This window comes from Mauremys reevesii, linkage group 1 (genome assembly GCF_016161935.1).
Source record: "Mauremys reevesii isolate NIE-2019 linkage group 1, ASM1616193v1, whole genome shotgun sequence".
Taxonomy (NCBI): domain Eukaryota; kingdom Metazoa; phylum Chordata; order Testudines; family Geoemydidae; genus Mauremys; species Mauremys reevesii.
This window is the reverse complement of record NC_052623.1, coordinates 132,112,771-132,134,336: the sequence shown is the minus strand read 5'-3', so window position 1 is coordinate 132,134,336 and position 21,566 is coordinate 132,112,771. Positions and strand designations below refer to the sequence as shown.

Genomic DNA, 21,566 nt, shown 5'->3' with positions numbered 1-21,566 from the left:
GCATGTTTGCTTACTGTGGACTTGTTGTGAATAATAAACACAGTCTTTTCCCCTAATCTGGTTCCTTTTTTTCTTGAGGGGGAAAAGGCAGCATCTAAGTCCTCTGTGTGTTCCATCTAATTAAAAAGATTTTTTTCAATATAGAATTTCTGTTTCTATCCTCCTCCCCACCCCTTTCTATTTTCTTCATCTTACACTTTTTGGTAGCAAGTAGATAAGGCAAAAAAAAATATTAGGGCATATAGTACAACCCTATGTTAGTTTGGTTTTAGTGCTTTGTCCAGCCTAGTTTTAAATGTCCTAATGGGATGGAGCTTCTGCCACTCCACTATTCCTCTGTTTTTCAGATCTCATTTTCAGTTTTGGGACACTTCACTGATACTTAGTCTTTTATTTTCTCTTCTTAAATTCAATTAATTGCTTTCTAGTTTATACTCCCTTATACTAAGTATTTCTCTCCATCTTTGGTACCAGTTTAAGGACCAGATTTTACAGGTATGCAAAAAGACTCATAAGTCCTACAATGAATGGCATGAAAGTACTGTTCCTTCATGCAGTCCTGAGGTTCAGGCAGTGGTGGGGAGACAGAGAAGAAAGGAGAACCATTGTAAAGGACGATGCATCTTATGCAGTCTGTCCATGCACCACAAAGCTCAGGAAGGGACTGTACCTTCCTGACACAGTTCTTTCTTGAGTTGCCTGTGGGGGCACCCCAAATTGAAAGACACATATAAATAGCACAGTTTAGCACAACCATGAATAACCAATCTCCCTATACTGGGACTGATTCTGCTCCCATTGATATCAGAAGATCCTAGTCAAAACTCTAATTAAGGATCCTCCAGCAGTCAGGCACCCAACTCCCATTAAAAGTCACCTAAGTCTTTTAGGTCTTTGAAAATCCCAGGCTTAACCTTTGAGTTTCATGGAAACAGGAGCCTGCCTCCTTGTTTTAACCTATCCTCATATGTCATTTGCCGGCCCCTGGATAATATTTTGTGCACTCTCTCCAGTTTGTCAAAAAAACAAAACATAAAAAACAAAACAAAAAGCAGAACAAAACAATCTTTCTGGTAATGATATGCCTAGAAGTGAACGAAAGCAATATTTTTGGACATTGTCTGGCCAGAGTCATCAGAGAAGGGATTATTACCTTCCTGCTGGGTGGTACAAAATCTCTGTTTGGGAAGCCCCAAATTCCACTGCCCCTTTTTAGCTGCCATAGCCTATTTCAAATTTACATCCAATTTGCGGCCCATGATCACATCTAAATCTCATTAGTACTTGTAGTGGTAAAGTTAATTGTCCTATCTTTGGACAGTAATAGCTGAGGCACGTGGATATTTGGTCAGTGATCATCCATTTAAGAGGATCAATTCTGAAAGTAAAAATAGGAAGATTTTTAATGCATTCTGTACTGATCTTGGTTTGTATGTATTTTTATCATTTTAGTTATTCATTACTGAATTCTTCTGTTCCAGGCTTAAGTGGGTTTTAAGTACAGTAGTATTTGCATTCCCAGGGTGCTGTACCAAACACGCTGTTTTTTGGCCACATCATGTTTTCTTCTGGAGTGCTATATCTGAATGGCGTCAGACAAATGGATCTGGAATAATGCACATAATTATTATGCTACTGTTTTTACAGATGGGTAAAGTGAGGCACAGAAGAGGGTAAACAACTTTTGCAAATGCACATCACAAGTGACACAGCCAGGAATAGAATTCATGAGTTCAGCAGGCAACGTTCTAAGTATGTTCGTTTTGAAGAGCATTATTTCCACAAAATACATATTTGAATAAATGTGGCATTTGCTTAAGCTTTGCAGCTAGGATTAACCAAATACCAACAAATCAAGAATTCTGTATTCTGATGCTTGCCTCTAGTCAAATTTATGCACCAGACTCTTTCTGAACAAAAAAGGCTCACTGCCCCTGTCACACTACCTCGCAATCACAGCACATTGTCACATTATTTTAAAGATTATGTCATGACCTTTCTGTCATGCAGGCTTGAGGCACTTGAGTTGCTGCTGAATCTGTTCAATCATGGGAAGCTCAAATTCCCATCTCTAATGGTCAGGTTTAGATTTTGAGAAGAGTACACTAACTGCACATTAGAAAATCACAGACAAGTCAAGTCACTCAAGAAGATACCAGACATCCCCCAGGGAGGTGATACTAGTTGAAATGGGGTTAATACAGGTGGGAAAAGAATTGCCAGGGAAAAGCTCTTTTCCTCTTTTGGACATTCTGAATCATTATAAAACCATTGTACAGAACATATCAAAATGTCTAAGAGTATAAAAGATTCCAAAAGACATTTTATCTTACTCAGAACTAGGGAAGACATGAAAAAAATGGAAATATATATATAAGTGCTGCCTTTCTCTCATCTCTTTTATTTGCATATTTATCAAATTATCCATACAAGTAGAAATTTATCTTTTGGAGATGACCTAGACACTGAATTTCCATCAAGCTTTCTTCCTACAAGATAAAAGACTTGAAATTAAACAGAGATAAAGATAAGTATGACTGCCCCCTTTAGTCCCGCATCATGTCCTCTATCTGGGTGTGTAAGCCTTGATGTGGCATGGGTCTTATATTTCATTGTATTGATGCATATGTCTTTGTCAAAGAAAATACTTGTATTTATAAAATGGAAAGATGGAAGTGCATATTTTAAATACATAACGTTAAAAATGTAGAAGTATATTCATGATGGTGGTTGGATTTATATTTAGATCTAAAGCACGGATTGTCTGTGGTGCAGTTAAAAGTGTGAGTCCTTTGTTTTCCTAAAAGAGGCAATGGTTCATAAACATCATCCTTGCTTTCAACTTTTTTTTCCAAATTGAGAAAACTGGAATTCTTGAAAACAGTTTGGGTGACTGTATGGCCTTTTCTTCATAGCCACATCATTCTTTTAGATAATGTATGAGACACAGAAATTGAGACTAAGATGTAGCTGGTGGCAGGAGCCATTTAAATAAAAATGTGTGAGAGATAAATGGGTGTCTCTTTGTGGCAAGTAAATGGTGACTATAGTTTCTGACCTGGAAGATTTGATGACATTATCAAAATCTGTCTGAGAGACTTTCCAGTTACACTTAGAGCTGTGTAAATTTAGCACATAGGTTGGAAAAAATGAATTATTTAAATATACCGCGAAATGTATATAATTAATATTGCTACTTTCTTCTGGAATTGCTAGAAAATCCTTCTTGTAATGAAAAAGTACATGGAAGTCCTGCTTTTGTCCTTAGTTACTTTTATCTGACCAGCTCTATCTGAAACCTATCATGGAGTCTCTCGTGATTTTCTATTTTTTGTTGTTGCATTTTTTCATTAAAAATAAGAGCTGTACATTGCTAGCTCCATAGCCTTAAATATGCACTGTTGATAGGCAATCAGCCCTTTCTTTTGTACCTGCACAGCTTAAAGGTGAACAACAAAGTAAATAGAGAAATATATTTTTAAAACCCCATAGGAAAAAAAAATGGAGTGACACCAACATAGAACTGGGGGAATGCAGTGGTGAATCCGATCAGATCATCAGCCCGTATAGCTCAGTTGACTACAATGCTGACTGATCATTTCCATGGTTCAAATAGGGAAGTTTAGTTCTATTTATTATTTATTGTTTAGGGCCTGATTTGCAAAACTATTCCCCATGTACATACTTGACTGGATGTTTGCATGTGAAGTCACCTGAACTACATGTGTGTTCATGGTAATTGTTCAGTGAAGTTGGTAATGCTGAATTTGTGATATTACAAATAATAAGTAAAAGAAAAAAATATTTGTAATTACCACAGCCTCTAGAAACCCGAGTCATAGACAAGGACCCCATTATGCTGATGCTGTACAAAGACAGAACTAAAAGACAGTTCGACCCAAGCAGCCTATAATCTAAGCAGAAAACAAGAGACAACAGATGGATACAGACAGACTGGGGCAGTGTAAGAAATTAGCATATTAGGCTGTGGTCCCAGCACATCAGCAGCCTAGTCATTGTAAAGCTTTTTGTAGTCATTGTGGCAAAGGAGAGTTCTGAAGGCATATAGAAAGATAGCTTTCCAGATGTTTTTGGGGAGTGCCGTCTATGTGTAAGGGGTGGGGGATTGGAAAAAGCATGAAGGTGCTTGTTTGACAATTTAAAACGTGGGAAGTGGAGACTGGCATTAAGGGCTAATCAGAGGCAAGAATTTACAGCTCGGTAACAAATGAGAAACAATAGGGAGGGTGAGAACTGACCATGAAGGGCCTTGAAAGTGAATACAAGAACTTTATTTTTGAAGTGGTAGAGAAGGGATAACCAGCGGAGGGATACAAAGATAGGGGTGAGGAGAATGTTCTTTATGGCATCATTCTAAATGGATGTGAGTAGGAGAAGATTGCATTTTTCAAGGCCGGAGAGAAGGATGTTGCAGGAATCTAGACAGAAGATGTTGAGAGGTTGGATGAGAGGTTTAGCTGGAGAGGAAAGGCTGTGTCTCAGAGACTGTATGCAGAAAGAATCTGCAAGATTTAGACCAATGATACTCAGACTGAGGCTCATGAGCTGCAAGTGGATCTTTAATGTGTCTCCTGTGGCTTTTTGCAGTACATGATATTAAAACACTGTGTGATTTAATTATTAACCAATCTACGTTATTAACCAGTCAGGTTGTTTTTACTGTGTTGTCAACCAATGTGGTAATGTTGATCACTAATTTGGCTCCTGAACCACTAATGTCTGAGTATAACTGATTTAGACATAGCTTGGATATAAGGACTACAGAGGCATCCAATTTGAAGATGACACCCTGGTTATGGGCTTAAGTGGCAAGCAGGATGGTGGTATTGTCTAGAGTGATTGAGAAAGAAAGTAACAGGAAGGACTTGGAGGAGAAGATTAGGAGCTCTGTTTTAGCCATGTTGAGCTTGAGCTGACTGCTAGACATCCACAAGGAAAAATCAGAGAGACAGGCTGTCATTTTAGTTTTGACAGAAGGAGACAGTTCTGGAGCAGAGAGGCAGATCTGTGAATCATCTGCATAAAGATGGAACTTAAATTTGTATTTGTGGATGAGATTATCCAGAGTGAAGGTGTAGAAGAAGAAAAGAAGGAGACAAAGGCCCTGTGGAACCCCACAGAAAGTTGGAGGTTGGATGTGAAGGATCCCCTGAAGGAGTTTTTAGAGAGTTAGTAGGAGAACCAGGAGAGGACAGAATCACAGAAGCCAAGGGAGGACAATATTTCAAGAATAGCATGTTTGATGATGTCAAAGGTGGCTGATAGATCAAGAGGATAAGCATGGACCATTGCTTTGCTAGGAAGAACTTATTAGAAACTTTGGCAAGATCAATTTCAGTGTTATGCAAGTGACAGAAGCCAGATTGGAGGCGGTCTAGGATGGAATTGGAGTAGAGGAAATCTAGACAGTGATTGTAAATAAGTGTTTTCAATGAGCTTAGTGATGAACAGGAGAAGGGATGGCTATTGGAGAGCAGTTTGTGGTCCAGAGTGGGTTTTTTGAAGATGGGAGAGAGACTAAAGCATACTTGTATTGTAAAGGGAAACAACCAGAAGAGTCTGATAGACTAAGGGAAGAAATGAATGTGGATGCAAGGGAGATCAGGAGATGGGATGGAGTCACTGGGTCAAATGGATGGGTTAAAAGAGAAAAGCAGACAAGACATTTCTGCATCTGTGAAAAGGGAGATGAAGGCAAGAGATGTAGGAGGGAAAAGGATGGCAAGCTAAGAGAAGGAACCAATTTTCTCTTGGAAAAATTTGGCGAGATCCTATGCAGAGAAAGAAGTGGAGGCAGGAGGAGGGGAGATTTGAGGACTAATGAAAAGGTGGTGAAAAGGCTGCAGGGATTGTGGGGAAAGGGTTAAATTAAATTGGAGAAGTAGATTTGTTTAGCAAGGAAGATGGCAGAACAAAAAGAGGAGAGAATGAATTTGTAGTGGAGAAAATCAACCTGGTCATAGGATCTCTGCTTCCTGAGCAGGAGAAGAAGAAGCAAATGTTAGAGGTGAACGAAGGCTAGAGGTTGGCAAGATGGACCTTGTGATGGGAGAAGCGGCATAAGAGTCAAGGATGGAGGAAAGTGAAGCATGGAAAGAGTCAATAACCATATCAATAGAGAAGGTCAAGGAGGAGATGGCTGAGAGCAGACAAGAAGTCATCAACACTGATGTATTTGAAATCACAGAAAGGCCGAGTGACAGAATGTATAGGGGGAACTGTTGATGGGTGATGCTGAATGGGTGATGCTCAGAGAGATCAGAAAAAGAGCAGTGCAGATTAAGTCAAATGAATTATCCTTTTGGTGAGTGGGAGAGTTGAACCAGGACTTCAGATCAAATGAAGAGAGGAGGGTGAGGAAACATGCATCTAAGCGGTTGGACTGGTCATCGTCATAGAAGCCAAGGTCACCAAGGATGAGTGTGAGGGATTGTAAAGCAAGGGGGAGTGAGAGGGAGTCAAAATCTAAAAGAGAGGCTGATAGAGAGGAGTTGATCGGATAGTAGATGACAGTAAGGCGGGAATAGAAGAGTCAGGGACAGTGGTGTTCAGAAGAGGAGAATGAATGGGAAAGGGGAGCAATAAGGGGTTGCAGGGAATGGGAGAGAAGAAGCCCAACATATCCACTGTTGTCTGGTCTAGAGTGGCAAGCGTGAAAGAAGTAGAGAGAGGACAGCTGCAGAGTCAGCATCAGACAAAGGGATGCAGTCCCTGTGAAAGCCAGGCACCAGGATGTATGAAGAGGTCATGGAAGAGTGACATCTTTTTAGAGATGGAATGGGTGTTCCAGAGACAGCAAGAGGAGGGAGGGAGGGAGGGAGGAGGGCTATGGGTCTGAAGTTAGGAATGGTGGCATGAAAGGAATTGAGCGTGGTGAGGAGGATGGATATGGGAGGTGGAGAGGGGGAGGATGAAGGTAGGGCCAGAGCTGGGCAAATGTCACCAGAGGTGAGGATGAGGAGACTGGTGTGAACTGTAGAGGGGTGAAGGTACAGGAATGGGGAAATAGAGCCAGTGGGGGAGGAGGGGGGAGGAAGAGAGTAAGGAGGTGGAGGACAGATGCTAGGATACAAAATAGAGACATGATAAGAGCTATGATAGAGTTGCAGGTTGACAAGAGGGGAAAAAAATGAAAAATGTTGTGAAGGTAATGCTATTGCAGCTGTCCCTCGGGAAACTGGCGTGTGTTGTTGCTCCCAGCTAGAGAGCGACAAGTAAGCAGCTGGGCAGCACCAGAGGCATAATCTAGACAGGGGAACAACCCAGGAGCGAAGCAGATCACTGCTGCTTTCACAGCTAACCCGCAGGAAGCTACGATGCACTGCTGTTCCTGCTTGGAAGAGAAGAGTAAGTAACTGAGCTGCACCACTTGAATGATCCATGTGAGGGGAATTTTGTGACAATACTTTACAAATTCGCAAACAGAAAACTTGGATTTCTCTGCTTAATCCTAAGAATTATCATAGAAAAAATACTGCAAGTAGCTGTAGCTTGAATTTATTGAAATTATTTATCAAGCCCTATAAATTAAAGGAATTGCTTTGTTTCTAGGTTTGATAACTAATTTGAAGTTGTTATAGGAATAATGTCCTGTATTTTTTTTTCTGTCCTAATTTTGAACTGAGTTCTGTTGAAGATTAGCAAGATGCATACAGATACTTATTTTAAGAATTACTATTTTTATTTTATTTTGCCAGTTTCAGATAACAACCCTTCCACTAACCTCTGAATATTCTGGTCTAGAAACTGCTATATAATCATATATGATTTACTTCCTTCAGTGCTTCTCCTCACTACAATTTAATCTAACTGCTCTGATCATCTTTAAGCAGCCAGCATTTCACACTATTCTGACACAGAATAAAGCTTAACCCCACTCTGTGTTGACATAGAGTTAAATATATTCAACTGATGCTCCAGGAAGTTGTTTTAGCAAGCTCTACTGCAGATAATAATGATTAAGTCAAACAAATAAACAGACAAAAACTTTGAAAAGTGAAGGAAGAAATAACAATCTGATATTTTAAAGACTAGTTAATCCAATTCTCTATTGATCAAAATGTAACAAGTGATTAGAGTAATAATTACCAGGTTTCAATATTTACAGAAAAAACAACCCACACTATATATAGTTACTGTATTAATACTGTATTCTGTGTTTTGGTATTGGTAAAATTATGGGAGGTAAAAGTTGGGGAAATTGAATCAGAATTCCAAACAATTTAGGCTTAATCAATTTTTGCCTTTATTTAATACAATTTCAGAGAGAATGTTAGAGATGTTACTGTTTATAATGTAGTTCAGGGTTCTCAAATTTCATTGCACCGTGACTCCCTTCTGACAACAGAAATTACTTCATGACTCCAGGAGGGGGGACTGAAGCCTGAACTCGCCCAAGCCCTACCCCCCTGGGCATGGGGGCCAAAGCTGAAGCTCAAGGGCTTCAGCCCCATGCATTGGGCCTGTCACCTTAGTCCTACCACCCAGGGCTGAAGCCCTCGGTCTTTGGTTTCGGCCCTGGGCAGTGGGGCTCGGGCTTCAGCCCTGGGCCCAGCAAGTCTAAGCCAGCGGCAACTCCATTCAAAGGGGGTTGCAACCCTCTTTGGGGTCCCGACCCACAGTTTGAGAACCGCTGTCTTAGACTCATTTTTAAATCTAGAACTACAGTGAAGTAAGTGTAACAATAGCCAGCCATACTTCTTTCATGCCCACAGCTAGCCCCATATGTTTTCTTAAAATGGTCATCATTGTCCTCCATACAACAAATAGCAAGAAACAAATTATTCCAGTTTAAGAAGAAGAAGAAAAAACCTTCCCAACTTTGCCCACCTTGTCATTCAGTGATGGGATGAAAGGGGACGCACGGCCATTGCTGCTCTTGGGGCAGAGTGTTGTTTTTGTGTGTGTGTGTGTGTGTGTGTGCATGTGTTTGTTTTCTTCTGTTTGTCTGTAATGCCTTGCCTGGGCCTGGTCCATATCTGAGGCTCATAGGACCTACCCCAGTGCAAATAATTAAGAATAGTAATAAGAAGTAATGACAAGAGCATATATTTTCTTTTCTTTCCTTAAATTGTAGGTATGCAGGCAGACATATGAAACAGTCAACCCCATGTTTATAGGTTTCAGAATAGCAGCCGTGTTAGTCTGTATCCACAAAAAGAACAGGAGTACTTGTGGCACCTTAGAGACTAACAAATTTATTTCAGCATGAGCTTTCGTGAGCTATAGCTCACTTCTTCGGATGCATAGAATGGAACACACAGACAGGAGATATTTATACATACATTATAGACATTTATAGACATTCCTCTGATTGATTTGTCCTATGGTAAAATATCTAAAATCATTTTATCCCAGATAAAAAGAAAGCCTTTTACCCCAGGTGCAGTTTTGCATTGAATAAGATGAATGCAGCTTGCAATTCTCACTGATTTTATTCAAATCTCCTAGTTCTTTAAAAGTGTAAATGTATACATTTATTACATGCATATAATATAACTAGCATGCATTTTTTCCTGTGTATGTTGGAGGATGATCATTTCATACTCTTTTTGAAAAATATTCTACAGTTTAAATAATATAAAAAAGAAAGATGTTCTATTTGGTGAAGAAAATAGTTTCATTACTAGCAGATCAGGCTTTCAAATCAGTATTTCTAATAGCAATGAAATCCAGAAGATCAGACATTGAAAACTGTGGGATTTTCCCCCTTCATTTAAAATAATATAATAAAACTATCCTGAACATATTTTAAGTAGGCTTCTTCTTCAAAAGGCTCTTAATATTTAAATATATCATAACAAGTCATTAATAAACAATAATTGGGGGGGGGGGGTTAAACATAGGTAGAGTTGCATGTGACAGTCATGTAGTAAGCAAAAATTCTGCTTCTACTGCAGTTTTAGTAAGGTAGTAAAGCTAATGCTTAACAACTACAGCATGCAAGATATATAGTGGGTTTACTGTGTCAATTTGTTGTCTTATAATTGCTTTTATGTGATGTCTGGGAGCCTGGTTCTTTAGCTCTGGTTGTAGAAGCTCATGCTCATGCTTTCAGCTCTGGAGTTCACCTATTCAATATCCAGTGTGTTAACCAAGATGGTCGCTATCCTACACGTGTATATATATACAATTGGCCTCTAAACTCTAAGCTTATGCTTAGCAGAAACATGCATTCTGTACTTACTCCTACCGTCTACTCAAAAGAAAAAAACAAAACAGAAGGGGGGTGGGGAAACCCTCTGTTTATGGTTTCAGAACATCCAGAACCAGCTTTAGATGCTTTGGTGCCCTAGGCAAGGAATCCTTTGGTGCTCCTGCCTCCAGGTCTGAGAAGAAAATTTGATATATAGTTATTTACTAGGCCAGCTCCTCAGCTGGTATACATTGATTTAAGTATCTCTACTTTGATTTGCACCAGCTGAGGATCTGGCCCCATTATCTTTAAAGTTGTCTGTTAGTTCTATTTCTTTCCATAGCATTATTTCCCCTCCTCTTGTTCATTATGCCCCCCGACTTACTTTTCTTGTTTTATTTTCTCTTTCTCTCTGCCCCTCAGTCTGTCTCTGTCCATACCCCCACACTGATTCCCTGTCTGCCCATTTGTTACCACCCAAGTCTTTTTCACTTTTCCTTCCTTCCGTATCCCCATTGTTACTGTATCTCCCCACTTGCAAGTCCCGCTTCTTGTTCTTGTAACTATGCCAGTGACCTTCCCAGTGCAGGGCCTAGACAGGAGGAGCTGCTGCTACTGCTCTCTGAATGTAGCATCAAGCTGCAATAGACTATGGATGATGGCTCTGCTGCCTGTTGCATGGGCTGTGAAATAAATAGACATCAGGGCTAAGAGAAAGTGAGGGAGCAGTAACAGGTATCTACAGGTGCACACTTTACAACAAAGAGAAAGCCACACAGCCGCAGAACAGGGAGGGGGAGAGTACTCTGGTGTGTGAATTTCTGGGTAGGCTCTTGCTTAGGGCTGTCATTGATTTTTCTTTCTAAAAATGTTTAGAAAAGGCATGTTTAGATTGCAAGCCCTCTGGCAACAACTGTGTCTCGTGTGTCAGTAAGGCACTTAATACATTGTTGGCTCTGTATAAATAATATGGAATTAGAACATCTCTTGCAGGGCTGTCTCCAGGCACCAGCAAGCTGCTGAAGTGCCGCCAATTGGCATTTTTTTTTTTTAGTTTGCCGCTTGGGGCGGCAAAACCGCTGGAGCCGGCCCTGATCTCTTGTCCCAGGTGTTCAGCTACTTCTCAGATTTTTGTACTGTAAATTGTGTATGGTTACCTCTTAATCTGGTAGGTTACCTCTTAATCTGGTAGGTTCCCCCGTACTGTTCATTAAAGATGGATATTCTAAAGAAAGGATGAGATTCCTTTCAGAATTCTTGCTTATGCAAAGGCAGCTACACTGATAGCTCTTTAATTATTGCTGATTTACAATCAATGTTAATAACTACGTAGCTCTCTAAAGAGTAGACTGTGAAGGTGATCTAATCTCTCAGTGGGACCAAGATTCCTATCTGCAGAAGGGACTTGCATAGGCCAGAAAGCTTATATATAACTCATATGGTGGTCCTATCAAAGGAAAGATAACATCAATTTTATCAAATAATTGTTTCTTAGTTATGTAAGAGATGACATGTCAGGTAAATATTGGAAGGGAACAACTTCTGGAAAAAAACACTCAAATTTGATGTATGAGTATCTTTCATCTCGGTAATTGCTTGGATATATATTTGGACACTAAGTTTTCATTAAAGATAAATACAATTGTTATATACTATACAGGTGTACCCTGTTTCTTTGTATTTCTTTCTTTCATATCTTGACGTAACTAGTGATCATCACTTATAAAGATGAAGGGCAACAAAAGATGATCAAAGATATGAAATGGCTTCCATATGAGGAGAGACTAAAAAAGGATTAGGGCTGTTCATCTTAGAAAATAAATGATTAAGGGTGATGTGATAGGGGTCTGTTAAATTATGAATAGTGTGTAAAAGGTGAATAGAGAAGTGTTATATACCTCTTCCCAGAATACAAAAACCAGGGGCAGCCAATTAAATCAATAGGCAGCACATTCAAAACAAATAATAAGGAAGTTTTTCTTCATGCAACACACAGTTAATCTGTGGAATTTATTGCCAGGAGATGTTGTGAAGGATAAAAGTATAAATAGATTAAAAAAAGAATTAGATAAGTTCATGGAGGATAGGTTCATTAATGGCTATTTGCCAAGATGGTCAGGGACACAACCCCATGCTCTGGTTGTTCCTAAACCTCTGACTACCAGAAGAAATAGAAATAGACAGAGAAATAAAAGCTGAGACTGGACAACAGGGGATGGATCACTTGATAATTGCCCTGTTCTGTAAACTTCTCCTGAAATTCTGGTACTGGCCACTGCTGGAGACAGGATACTGGGCTAGTTGGACCATTGGTCTGACCCAGTATGGCAGTTCTTATGCTCTTATGCTCCAGCGCCTTATTTTGATCCATCAGTGCAACTCAAGAGTAAGAAAAGCTAGTATGAAAGCAGAAACAAGCAACTAGGTTCTCAGATTTCTTCTGTATAGTGCTGCTTATGTTTCAGAGAAATGGGATGTACATAATAATTTAAAAACCTTTATATTACATTTAAAATAACAATATGTGGACCTACTGCAACTCAAATCAAATACTGCCTGAAGTCTGTGGTATTCCCTTTCTGTATGTCAGCTGTTCTTTTAATATGTCTGTGGAAGATAAATTTGTGTTTTCAACAATTTTGTTTATCCTTACAAATAAAAAGTACAAGTATACCTTATTTATTTATATTCCTTTGTTTCACCTTTATGGTAACAACAAGTAATCACATTTAATCAGCATAACATGGAAGGAAGAAGGAGATTATCTAGTGCAGCAAAATGTTTAGTAAATATGCATTATTTGAGTGGAAGTGCAAAGGGATGTACATTTTTCAGTTTGCCTAGGCTAGCAAATGTTGCAGAGCTGGCATGTGCATGGAAGGTAACCTTCACGAAACAATCAAGGCATGTTTGGATTTGATGGGTGCTGAGAGTTTGCGGCTAGGACAAGATACCAGTAATTGAGAAAGCTGGATTTATGTCTCAGCCCTGCCACTTATTTGCTCTGTAGCCTTGGGCAAGCCTCTTTCCCTCCATCTCCAAAAGGGATTTACTGTAATACTCCTCTCATAGACGTGACTAAAATTGATGAAACACATGGAGACCCTGGTATGAAAGATACCGTATAAGTGTAAAAAAATATTGCAGTTTTGGTCAATGTTAATAAATGTATTAATTTAAATTGTCTGCTTCCTCTTGGCTATAGGCTGATTGATCTTGCTGGAATCTATTGGAAGGAATCATTGTGCCAATGAAGCAGAGTGACCGCTGACCACGTTCTCCTTCTCAGCCTTCTGGGAAGTACCACTAGGATTGGAGCCTGGGGATGGGCCTTAGGGACGAAGACTCCCTTGGTTGTCCTGACGTTGGAATCTGTCCATGGTCAATCAACTGAGGCACCAACCACACTCATCCTTAAGCTTTTCATTAGCTGAAAATATTACGTGTTGCCTTTCACTTCATCTCCCTTTGTCTCCCTGGCTGTGGAAGACAGAGCCCTGCTGATGTTGATATAAACAATGTCAAGGCCAATGGGACTCCTATGGCTGCCTTTGATCTTCACCCCAGTCTGTGTCATGTTGAATTCTAACTTCCTTTTGTGGATAACTGCACTAGCTATAAGATTTACCCTCATTGATGGCCAAGCACAATACCCTGTTGTTACCACGAATTATGGCAAAATACGTGGCCTAAGAACACCTTTGCCCAATGAGATCCTGGGCCCGGTGGAGCAGTATCTGGGAGTTCCTTATGCCTCCCCTCCGACTGGGGAGAGGCGATTCCAGCCCCCAGAACCTCCCTCCTCATGGACTGGGGTTCGGAATGCCACACAGTTTGCTGCCGTCTGCCCACAGTACCTGGATGAGAGATCATTGCTCAATGACATGCTGCCGGTCTGGTTTACTGCCAATTTGGATACTGTTGTGACATATGTACAAGATCAAAATGAAGATTGCCTGTATTTGAATATCTATGTGCCCACTGAGGATGGTAAGTACTTTATTCAACCACACACAAACCAACCCACCCACTATTTGTGCAAATGATGAGTAGCTTCAATACTGGGTTTATACAATCCTTCATTCTACTTCCTCCATGTTATCCATTTAACTGAAATGTTTCTCTTTATATTCATTAGATGCAAATGTTATATCAATTAAGCATGCTTGCATGAATTCATTTTCATATATCTTTGTGTCACCAAATTGCAGTTTTATTTGCAGACATTGGCCAGTGTACAAATGGGTCACAATCCCAAAGGTTATGGCAAAAAAAATAAAATAAAAAAAATAAAAATAAAAAAATCCTCTAGAGACAATATAATTTTATCATACGAGTATATAAAGAATACAAATTCTACTACAAAGTATATTTTTTAAGGAAAACAATTTGTTTATAGAAATTTCCCTTTCTCTTTAGTTTATTATAATGCCTTTTGAAATTACATTTAAATTTGCTTGATTTTAATCAGCAAAGGATTGCTAAAGTTCTGCAACTTGAAGACTTCATGATTGTTTAGCATTTTTTAGTCAAGTTATATATCATTCATTCACTAAATATAAAATGGAGCAATCACTGAGTAGATTATGCAAGAACATCCTATGAAAATGCTATTTTTTACCCTCATCTATTCTTGAACAAAAAACTCTGAAATTATTACTCCACACCAGTCATCAGTATAACAAATGTTTGTTTTGGTAACACAGTTTTGTGAACCTTCTCATTCTTGCTTTTAAGCTTAAACTGTTTTTTTGAGGTGCACAGAATGTTTCTTGAGAAGTGTTGAGTGACATCAAGTCCCCCATTAAAGACAAGGCTTCTTTTGATCAAACACCAACTGACTAATATTTGTTCAATATTACAGGATAATGAATAATTGCAAGAGAACGATAATTAATATTCTGCTGAAAGCCAATTGTTTCATACACTGCAGTTACTTACTGATGAATAACTGTACAGATTTTCCCCAGATATGCAAATCCTTTTCATTATATGTGGGGGTTTGATTTGCATAATCATGGTATTGTTTTTTCTCAGTAAGCGTACTCTGAACATGCAAATCTTGGTACTCTGGCTACCATAATCCCTCCGCGCTGATTGGCTTCTATACTTAGAATTTTCCAAGCTGTTTGCCAGCAATAAATATACCACCTCAGTTTCCCACTCCCTTCAGCTGAAGTAGAATACTAAAAAATGCATAAGATACTGGGGTGGGGGAACTAGTGAAAAACAAAAGCAGTTGAGTTACTGAAAAGGGAAGTATCAGAGGGGTAGCCGTGTTAGTCTGGATCTGTAAAAGCAAATGGAAAAGGAAAATGTCTTAAAAGAAAAGGCATGTATCTGCAGGGAGGTGAACATTTCTTCTTATTTCCCTCCTTCCTCCAAACCCCTCTCCTTATTCCTAGATGTCCAGATAGGTCTTGGTCTTCAGAATAACTCTCATGTGTTTATTTTGTTGGTTTGATCCTGCAGCTTTTAATTAGTCAATAGGACAACTCTGTAAGTCAGGGCTGTAAGACCAGACCTTATTTGTTCATATTGGAAGAACCCCCCAGTCCTTCTGTCCCAATGTCATTTTAAAGCACAATGTAGGCAAATATATTACTGCAGTTATTCTGGTGAGAAGAATTTTGCTCATGAGAAGAAACCAGGAAGTAAGAAGGGGGAAAAATGGAGGAAAGATTAGAAGTGTGAAAACAAAGGTCAAGAGTGGGCATGCTTTTTTTTTTGTTAAGTCAGTTTACCTTTCAGCAGTCTGGCACATCATATTATTGAATTCTTCTCTTTTAAAATTTGAATATTTCATTCAAATGTCTATATAATAAATAATAATAAAGTTGAGCATGTCCACTATATCATAATCAAACCCTGGACTAATAAACTACTCAGCCTCTGATCTTGCAAGGTTTTTAACCAAGTATATTGTTGTTACCTCATAAAGTGGAAGAACCCCCAAATGTCATTGTGTAGCAGTTTATCAACTGTTAGTTTTTATGCCCATTTAATTCTATGGAAAAAATGGCATTTTTATACAAAGATTGGGACTAAACTCCAGTGCAAAGAAGGATGGCTATTTAGGAGTCCAAATCTCCCCTTCTTTCCCCTCCAAAAATGCCACCATATGGGGACAGTGGGTAGGCAGCTTCAGATACACTTTTGTTTCTATCTGTGAGTTGTATGTGAGCTTATTCATATGCATCATGACAGGTATTTTCAGTAGGCTTGTGAGGAAAGTCACACATTCCAAAATGAATAAATGCATTTTTAATTTTTTGTACAATATATCTTAATGATCACTAGTTACATCTAACTCAATGTTTTTCACTTAGTATATATGCAACTGACTGCTCATAAACATGATTAAAGTGAACTGAGCTATCTTCTAAGCTAGCCTGTAGCCAAATCATACTAAAGGTAAATTGCTTTAAGTTGTAGTCCATAGAATCTGATTAAACACATTACACTTCATTATATGAATCTTAGATGACAGAAAAAAAAGCTATGTTGTTATGGAGGCAGACCATGAAATTAGTTTTTGAAGTAGAGGTCTGAAAATGAATGACTGAGTTAAATTCATATTTTCAATCCTTTCTCAAGTACAGATTTCTTTACAAGTTCCCTGAGACTGTTTTGTGTATGTGTGAAAAGATGGACAGACTCATCTAAACTCAGTTAATGCTCTGAGACTGAAACATATCCGAATCATTTTGTGTCTCTGTTTTTGACAATTTCAATGAAAAGAAACTGCTGTCAACTGTGCATCAACTGTGGTCACGTGTGATGTTGCTTCTCCTTCAAACCCAATACTAGCAGCTAATCAAAATGCAGTTCAGTTTTGCAACTTGGCTACATAGCGTGTGCTGTCATTTACTTCTTCTGTAGATTGATTTAGCAAACCTAGCAATCTCTACTCTGATTATACATTTGGAATGAAGAATTACAAAGCTTAAGTGGCTGGGCTGTGTTTTGCTCTCATCTACATTAATGTAAATCAAGACTAACCCCACTGAGTTCAGTGGAATTACATCAATGTAAAATGAATGTGAGTGAGAACAGAATCAGGCCCATGAACTGGGCTGATATTATTGTTCATTAATAATACATTAATTTGAATAACTGTTGCTGAAATGTTTAAGAGACTCAATAAATCAAAATGTATAAAATCTATAGAAGTTAAAAAGTAGGCAGTGTAGCTAGGTAAATAATTTAAAAAGCTTAATTACAATGTATTTGTTTTTAACTACAGCATTTAATTTAAATCTTGCCAGAAAGAATGATTTTCCAATTTATTACTAAACACAGGATACTGTTTTTTAATGTTTCTGAAAACAGCAGGCAGAATAGCAATGGAAAATCCTCTCTAAATTGAAATTGTCTTTCTAGAAACATTGAAAACAGTTTAATTCTTAAAGATGAATTTTTATTCCCCTTCTCCCACAACCAAAACTAATACACTATTTCCTCAGGAGATGAGTAGCCTGTAGGAATCAAATCAAAGAGAAATATCTAGCAGGCTGTTTCTGAAATCTTTCCATGCAGACATTTTTTGAGTGTGTGGAGGCCCTGTGGTGTGTACTGACTCATTCATAACAGTAATGCCTAAATTAGAGACTGCAAGAGTTGGGGGAATTCTCTTGGATTTTGTTGCCCATCATTTGAAGTAAAAGAAAAGAGAGGAAGAGTATCATTACAGTTCTGTATCTTCATGATGGATCTGAACACTAACAGTGTGGTGATTTTAATATTGATGAATGCTAGTTGTAAACATAGATGTCAGTAGTAAAATGCTCTTCTTTCTAATAGTGGTTTGAATGTCAAATCTACATATGCTATTTAAAATGATTCAATTCAAAATATAGCTATATATTTTGCATTAAAAGTTAGCTTTTTATCTCAAATTGCTACCTAGGCAGCAGCTGTAGGTATCTCACTTCAGCTTCTGAATACACAAAACCACATTTATAATATAAACATAGACATATTTGGCTCTTCTCTGATTGCTAGAACCTGTAATTTTCCGCAAGAATACATGAATGACAGTTTTGAGGAGGTCAGCTAGGGAAATGATATTGAGGACAGTCTGTTTATTATAACTTCAGTCTGAATATGGGTTTAGCTATAGTGGGACTGCTAGATTGTAGAGGACACAGACTGTTAATCGGCTGTGCTTAATCCCTAGTCTTTATCATGTGAATCTGTGCATGCTGTAAAGGGGATTGCAGCCTGCTACTGAAACAAACAAAACAAAACCAACCAACAAGTTTGTTTTCTTGCAAGCGAACCCTAAGAACTGCATTATATCAAGGCCAGATAAAAACATTATTTAAGCAACATCAACAAATCTTTCATTTTGGTTTAATACTGCTTTCTTCAAACCAAAAAAAAAAAAAAAAGGGCGGAGGAGGGGAAAGAAAAGTCACATTTTTCTTCTGTGTATGGTCAAAAGTACCAGAGTTCAAAATTATTTGTTGTATGGTGAACAAAGTGAGTTTTCAAAATGTGTTAAACTACTAAACAGCAAAATTTTAGTCAGGGATTAATTTTAAAAGTACTTAACATCTTTGGGGTGTGAGAATCATAGAATCAAAAAATGTAGGGCTGGAAGGGGCCTCAAGAAGTCATCAAGTCCAGCTCCCTGCATTGAGGCGGGACTAAGTAAACTTAAACTATCCCTGACAGATATTTGTCTAACCTGTCCTTAAAAACCTCCGATGATGGGGATTCCACAGCCCCCCTTGGAAGGTTCATTCACTATTGGAGCACTCCCTTGTGGCTGCCTTGTGGGATCAGCTCCGCTCAGTCATGTCATGGCCCCTCTTGCTCTCTAGGAGTTGCAGTTTCCTCTTCATGGCTTGGCTTTGCGGCCAGGTCACTATACAGTGTCCCCCTTCTGAGGTAACAATGTCTTGCTGGAATAGCTGTGAGGATGCCATTCCAGGCAGTCTTCTTATTCCAGACTGTTCCACTTTCCCAGTGTCTGATAGGAGGGCTTGTGCCCACTTGCTACTTTGGGTCCCAGCCCAGGGATCCTACAATCAGGAGACAAGGTCTGCACTGTCTCAACTCTTACTGCTCTTTTCCTGGGCTTTTTCCTGCTCTGACTTATGCAGGCTTCCTTCACCACCACATCTCTGGGTAAACCCTTCCCTCCAGGTCAGCATTCCAGGGCTTTTGCTCCCGCCCCGGGTTTCTCCCTTCTTACCTCACTAAGACCAGAGAGTGACTACAGACCTCCACACTACAGCACCTTCTGCTTTAACTTCCTGGGTTTATATAAGCCCTCATCTGGTCCTGGCCACATGGGCTTCATCTTCAATTAGTGTTTGTCAGTGATGCCTAAATCTCCTCCCAGGTGTAGCCTAATGGTTAATTAGCCCTTCTGAGCCACCTTACCACCTTCACGGGTGGTGTGGGGTGAACAACGCATCACAGAAGCCTATTCCAGAGCTTAACTATCTTTATGGTTAGAACAGTATTCCTAATATCTAACCTAAATTGTCCTTGCTGCAGATTAAGCCCATTGCTTCTTTTGTCCTATCTTCAGTAGACCAATGGGTCACCATCCACTTTATAAAAGCCCTTGATATATTCAGGTCCCCTCAGTTTTCTTTTCTCAAGGCTAAGCATGCCCAGTTTTTTTAAACCTTTCCTCATAGGTCAGGCTGTCTAAACCTTTTATCATTTTGGTTTAACTCCTCTGGACTCTTTCAACTTTGCCCACATCTTTCCTAAAGTGTGGCATCCAGAATTGAACACAGTAATCTGGCTGAGACCTCACCAGTGCCAAATAGAGTGGGACAGTTAGCTCACATGTCTTACATATGACACTCCTGTTAATAGACCCCAGAATATTAGCCTTTTTTGCAGCTATATGATATTGTTGATTCATTTTATGATCTACTATAAACTCCAGATCCTTTACAGTAGCACTACCACTTAGGGTATGTCTACACTACCAGAGTAGTTTGATTCTACTTACATCGAATTTGTGGAACCGATATTACAAAGTCGAAAGTGTGTATCCACACTAAGGACAGTAATTCGACTTTGTGAGTCCACACTAACGGGGCAAGCGTCGACATTGGAAGCGGTGCACTGTGGGCAGCTATCCCACACTTCCCGCAGTCCCCGCTGCCCATTGGAATTCTGGGTCGAGCCCCCAATGCCTGCTGGGGGAAAAAATGTGTCAAGGGTGGTTTTGGGTAACTGTCCTCATTCAACCGTCACTCCCGCCCTCCCTCCCTGAAAGCGCCGGCGGGCAATCAGTTTGTGCACTTTTCTGGTGAGTGACAGCGTGGACGCCACAGCACTGCGAGCATGGAGCCTGCTGCGATCATCGCTGCAGTTATGGCCGTTGTCAACTCCTCGCACCTTATCGTCCACCTTTTTCACAGTCAGATGCTGAGAAATCGGGCGAGGAGGCTACGGCAGCGTGGTGAGGACATGAAGTGTGAGAGTGGCACAGACCTCTCACAAAGCATGGGACCCCGCGCCGTGGACATCATGGTGGCAATGGGTCATGTTCATGCTGTGGAACGGCGATTCTGGGCCCGGGAAACAAGCACGGACTGGTGGGACCGCATAGTGCTTCAGATCTGGGATGAATCACAGTGGCTGCAAAACTTTAGGATGCGTAAGGGAACTTTCCTTGAACTGTGTGAGTTGCTGTCCCCTGCCCTGAAGCTCAAGGTCACCCGGATGCGAGCAGCCCTGACTGTGCAGAAGCGAGTGGCCATAGCCCTCTGGAAACTTGCAACGCCAGACAGCTACCGGTCAGTAGCGAACCACTTTGGCATGGGCAAATCTACCGTGGGGGTTGCTGTGATGCAAGTAGCCAACACAATCGTTGAGCTACTGCTCTCAAAGGTAGTGACCCTGGGAAACGTTCAGGTCATCATAGATGGCTTCGCCACGATGGGATTCCCAAACTGCGGTGGGACTATAGACGGAACTCACATCCCTATCCTGGGACCGGCCCACCAGGCCAGCCAGTATATTAACCGAAAGGGCTACTTTTCAATGGTGCTGCAAGCACTGGTGGACCATAGGGGACGTTTTACCAACATCAACGTCGGCTGGCCGGGCAAGGTTCATGACGCGTGTGTTTTCAGGAACTCTGGTCTGTTTAGACGCCTGCAGGAAGGTATTTTCTTCCCAGACCACAAAATAACTGTTGGGGATGTGGAGATGCCTATAGTGATCCTCGGGGACCCAGCCTACCCGCTAATGCCCTGGCTCATGAAGCCCTATACAGGCGCCATGGACAGCGACAAAGAACTCTTCAACTACCGGCTGAGCAAGTGCAGAATGGTGGTGGACTGTGCTTTTGGACGTCTCAAGGGGAGATGGAGAAGCTTACTGACTCACTCAGATCTCAGCGAAACCAATATCCCCATTGTTATTGCAGCTT

At 40.0% G+C, this 21,566-nt stretch overlaps 1 protein-coding gene across 2 annotated transcripts in view; it reads left to right on the top strand.

Moving 5' to 3' along the window:
• NLGN4X (neuroligin 4 X-linked) overlaps positions 1-21,566 on the top strand; it is a 278,777-nt gene that overhangs the window by 72,535 nt on the left and 184,676 nt on the right. For both annotated transcript variants that reach the window (XM_039520922.1, XM_039520921.1), the window contains exon 2: positions 13,362-14,146. In XM_039520922.1, coding sequence (XP_039376856.1) covers positions 13,675-14,146 — 472 coding nt within the window. In that variant the 5' untranslated portion in view covers positions 13,362-13,674. The remainder of the gene's footprint in view (positions 1-13,361; positions 14,147-21,566) is intronic.